Genomic DNA, 4,715 nt, shown 5'->3' on the forward strand with positions numbered 1-4,715 from the left:
AGAGGGAGAAGAGGCACTGTGTGTACCACTAACAACAATCTTCAACACTTCTATCATGGGTCCTGAGAGAGGGAGCAGAGGCACTGTGTGTACCCCTAACAACAATCTTCAACACTTCTATCATGGGTCCTGAGAGAGGGAGCAGAGGCACTGTGTGTACCACTAACAACAATCTTCAACACTTCTATCAAAACAGGGCAGCTACCTGAGGTATGGAATATAGTAAATGTAGTCCCATTTTTTAAAAAAAAAGGAGACAGACACGCAGCCTGTCACTGACATGTATAATCTGCAAAGTCATGGAGAAGATTGTCATGAGAAGAGTGGTGGAGCACCTAGCCTAGGACGCAATGATCTTATTTATGATAATAAGCACGGTTTCAGGAAGGGAAATCCTGTGTCACAAGCCTACTGGAGTTCCATGAGAAGGTGACGCCAGTAAGGTAAGAAAGAGAGGGGTGGGTAGACTGCATTTTCTCGTACTGTAAGAAGGCTTTTGACACAGGTCTACACAGAGGTTAGTGAAAAAGCTGGAGGACCAGGCAGGTATAACAGAGAAGGCACTGCACTGGATCAGAGAATACCTGACAGGAAGGCAACAGCAAGTCATGGTATGTGATGAGGTGTCAGAGTGGCCGCCTGTGATGAGCAGGGTTCCACAGGGGTCAGTACTAGGACCAGTGATGTTTCTGGTATATGCGAATGACATGACGGAAGGAATAGACTTAGAAGTGTTCCTGTTTATAGATAATGTGAAGCTAATGAGGAGAATTCATTCGAATGAGGATCAGGCAGGACTACATAAGGATCTGGAAAGGCTGCAAGCCTGGTCCAGCAACTAGCTCCTAGAGTTTAATCCCCACCAAGTGGAAAGTCATGAAAATCAAGGAACAGCAAAAAAGACTGCAGACAGAGTACAATCTAGGGGGCCAAACATTGCAAACTTCATTCAAGGACAAGGGTCTTGGGGTGAGTATAATACCGAGCACATCTCCTGAAGTGCACTTCAGTCAAGTAACTGCTGCAACACATAGGCGCCTAGCAAACCTAAAATTATTATTATATTATTCTGACATCTCAGTAAGGAATCATTCAAGGCACTGTACACCGTGTAAGTCAGGCTCATACTGGAGTATGCTGCACCAGTGTGGAGCCCTTACCTGGTCAAGCACGTCAAGAAATTAGAGAAAGTGTAAATGTTTGCAGTGAAACTAATCTCGGAACTAAGGGGCATGTCCTACGAAGACAGTTCATAAGAAATCAACCTGACGACACTGGAGGACAGGAGAGATAAGAGGGACATGATAACATATACAACACTGAGAGGAATTGACAAGGTGGACAGAGACAGGATGTTCCAGAGACTGGACACAGCAACACGGTGTCACAGTTGGAAATTGAAGACTCAAATGAACCACAGGGATGTTAAGAAGTATTTCTTCAGTCACAGAGTAGTCAGGAAGTGGAATAGCCTGGAGAGCTGTGTAGAAAACTTGGAAGGGAGCTCAGACCTCTACAACACAATTGTTCTTAAAAATGAATTAAGGAAAGGTCCTGGACTTCACCTTACGAAAGCAGACAATGAAAATCCGATAGTAATTATGGATAAGGTAGATTACAGGGAAAAAATAACATTAATAGTAAACAAGGGAACGATGTGGCCCTTAAGTCACCATAGGTCGGGTTCTGCAGCTTGAGGTTTCTGAAGCCAATGTCGTAGAGAGCTTCGTTATCGATACAGTAGGTCTCATCAGTGTTCTCTACCAGCTGGTGGACAGAGAGTGTGGCATTGTGTGGTTTGACTACTGTGTCAGAGACCTTGGATGAGGGCACGATGGAATAAGAGTTCATGATTCTGTCTGGGTATTCATCGCGGATCCTAGAAATGAGGAGAGTGCCAGTGTCACCACCCAAGAAGTGTGCCAGTTGGAATCCTTGAAGACACTCACAGTTCTCAGCCTCCTTCCTCACCGTCTCCATCACTGAGTCCACCAGCTCGGCACCTTTTGTGTAGTTACCTTTGGCCCAGTTGTTACAAGTGCAGCTCTGATCAAAGACGAATTTATAAAGCATGAAAACCTGGCCATAGAGGCCATAGTGGCCATAGTGTCTGGTTCAGAGTCGACGAGAATGGTGCGTGGAACATATTGATGATAGCTGGAGCCCTCGTTGAAGTAAACGAGGCAGGATCATACATAGCTTTAAGAAGAGGTACGATAAGGCTCAGTGAGCAGAGAGCGAGTGGACTTAGTAGCGAAGCCTGCAGCCGCAATTAGGTGAGTACAATTAGGTGAGTACAATTAGGTGAGCACACACACACACACACACACACAGCCCAACAAACAGTACGGACATGATGTCAGAAGCTGCTACATCAATCACAGATGAGAGGGACTGTAAAGACAAAGGGAATTAGACTGTACACAGAGGCCCTATCAGATCACCTTGGAGCCTGTGAAAAGACGAGGAGCACTTCGGATCAAATGAGGGTACTGAAGAAAATAAAGGTTCTAAGCTATATGCAGAGCCCAGGAAAAACTGAAAAGGGAAAATGGCAAACCACTGAGCACAGGGACATCATACATAGAAGACACTGGAAAAAAGAATGCTGTAATGGACACAACTGAATAGACACAGGAAATGAAAAGGGACATGCAGTGGGAGGACGAAAGGGAAATCAGTTTCTGTTTACGGGCTCCAGGAAGTTGATGGAGAAACTTATGAAGCAAGAAGACAGGGAGAGAGAAAAGTGATTGAAGGTATCATGAAAGCAATAGGAGAGAATGACATGACCCAGTTGATAAATTTTCTGAGAATAGGGTGGTTTGCAAGAGGAAAAAACAGTCAGTGAAAGTGATTTTCATGGTAGAATCGCCTGGAAACAGAATCCTGCAGGAGAAAACATTACTAATAGACATACTGACATACCGGAGAGTGTACCTCGACCGTGACAGAACACAAAAAGAAAAACAGAAACTGAATGAGAGGGTACAAAGATGCAAGAAGAAAAGAGGCAAAGACAGAGATGAGCAGGAGAACCCAGATTTAGGAGGAAGAGCAAATACAACCTCCCTCAGAACCACCTACAGAAGGACCTCAACCACGACAACCCAAATGCAACCAAACAATCTAACCCAAAATCCACACACTGTACCCACTGCCCCCACCCCCCTAATCACAAACTCCACCCCCACAGCAAACCCCTATAGATCCCTGCCAGGTCCCCTGAATGGGTCACAATGTATATAATGTATATTACCTGTTCATATAATTTTATATTGCTTATATTTGCGATAATAGCTAAATCGTAAATATATTGCTTTATATTATTATTTGACTTAGTTATATTATTAGGTAGGATGTAACATTTATATATATTATTCAGTGCTCATAGTTCAAGTCTTGATTGTCTAACTACTGTAATTATCGCTCGTTGCTCATTACGCTGCCGGCTTCTCTGTGTTGCTGGGCAGCAGCAGTCCATGGAGCAATCACATGATCAGGGGGGAGGGTGATCACACCTCGCCTGGAGTAGTCTGGCGTGGGCTGCGCTCTCTCTTGTTGGTTGGACGTTCTCCTAACAAGACGTGCCTAGCTCTCCCTTGATGGCCCTTGTTGGAAGATCGTCTCTGTCGCTTTCTTGTTGTTGGTTCTGTGTAACTCTTCACAGAACATTGCCTAAACTTAGTGATTCTCGACGTTGTACTGAGGTTGTATGTCACATAGACACTTTGAGAAACTCAGGTCCTGAGCTGTAGCTTCTGAAATAATTTGTACTGGTATCTGTGTACTGTCACAGTCGGGGATTTTCTTATGCTGAACTTAGATTCAGTAGTATGGGAGTTTTGTGACTTTTGTGGAGGATCTGCAGATGGTCCCTACTTAGTGTCGTTATATTATCTCCTTGTTCCTGATTCTGTGTCGCTGTTGCTTGTTATATTGCTGTTCGGCTTATCAGTCGTTTTATTGTTCAAGCAAGCTGTTCTGATTGCCAGGTTGGTCAAGAAGTTAGTTTATGTGAGGACTTTGTCAGTCACTGGTTAAGTCTAGTCGAGTCTTGAGACATAGCGAACTACTTAGAGCACTTACACACATACACATAAACTTATTTGTGTATTGTATTATTAAATGTTAATCTACCAGACGGTACTTAAGACTTATAAATGTGATATGTGCCTTCAGCACAATACTACTGTACACGAGAGAAGTGATTATTATTATATTATATTCAGTTGATTAATTTTAATTTAATTTGATAATATACGCCTAGACAATTTTATTATTAAAAACTTATTAAATTTTAATTTCTTTAGTTAGTAGCCTACCAGTTGTAATCCTGAAGCACTATTGAATCTTACTGAATTCTAATGGATAATTGGACCAGGATACTGACTACTTGTTACAAAAACCCAGTAACAGGCTGGATGCTAGAAGGGCAGTCCTTTCTAGTATTCACTGGAGATCTCTATGCTTATTAGAAATCGCGTTTTTTGTAACAGACTACGTTACAACAAAATGTAAAGAGACAGAGGAAAGGTTTGTTCCAAAGGGCAACAGAAATAATGGGAAGACCAGAATGAGCCCCTGGTTTACCCAAGGAAAACTTGGTTTACCCAGGAAAACAAAGAGATTAATCGGAGAACCAAAAACGAGTACGCACAGATAAAGAGGGAGGCCCAGCGACAGTATGAAAATGACTGCATCGAAAGCCAAGT

The 4,715-nt window shown here is 42.9% G+C and overlaps 1 protein-coding gene across 1 annotated transcript; it reads right to left on the bottom strand.

Moving 5' to 3' along the window:
- Positions 1-1,599: 1,599 nt before the first annotated feature.
- LOC138851268 (tubulin beta-4 chain-like) lies at positions 1,600-2,177 on the bottom strand (the record flags this gene model as incomplete). Its single annotated transcript, XM_070080201.1, is given in 2 exon segments — positions 1,600-2,096; positions 2,099-2,177. Coding segments are annotated over 2 exon segments (576 nt in total), but the record flags the coding sequence as incomplete, so codon positions are not given.
- Positions 2,178-4,715: the final 2,538 nt, after the last annotated feature.

Source organism: Cherax quadricarinatus, unplaced genomic scaffold (assembly GCF_038502225.1).
Source record: "Cherax quadricarinatus isolate ZL_2023a unplaced genomic scaffold, ASM3850222v1 Contig220, whole genome shotgun sequence".
NCBI lineage: Eukaryota > Metazoa > Arthropoda > Malacostraca > Decapoda > Parastacidae > Cherax > Cherax quadricarinatus.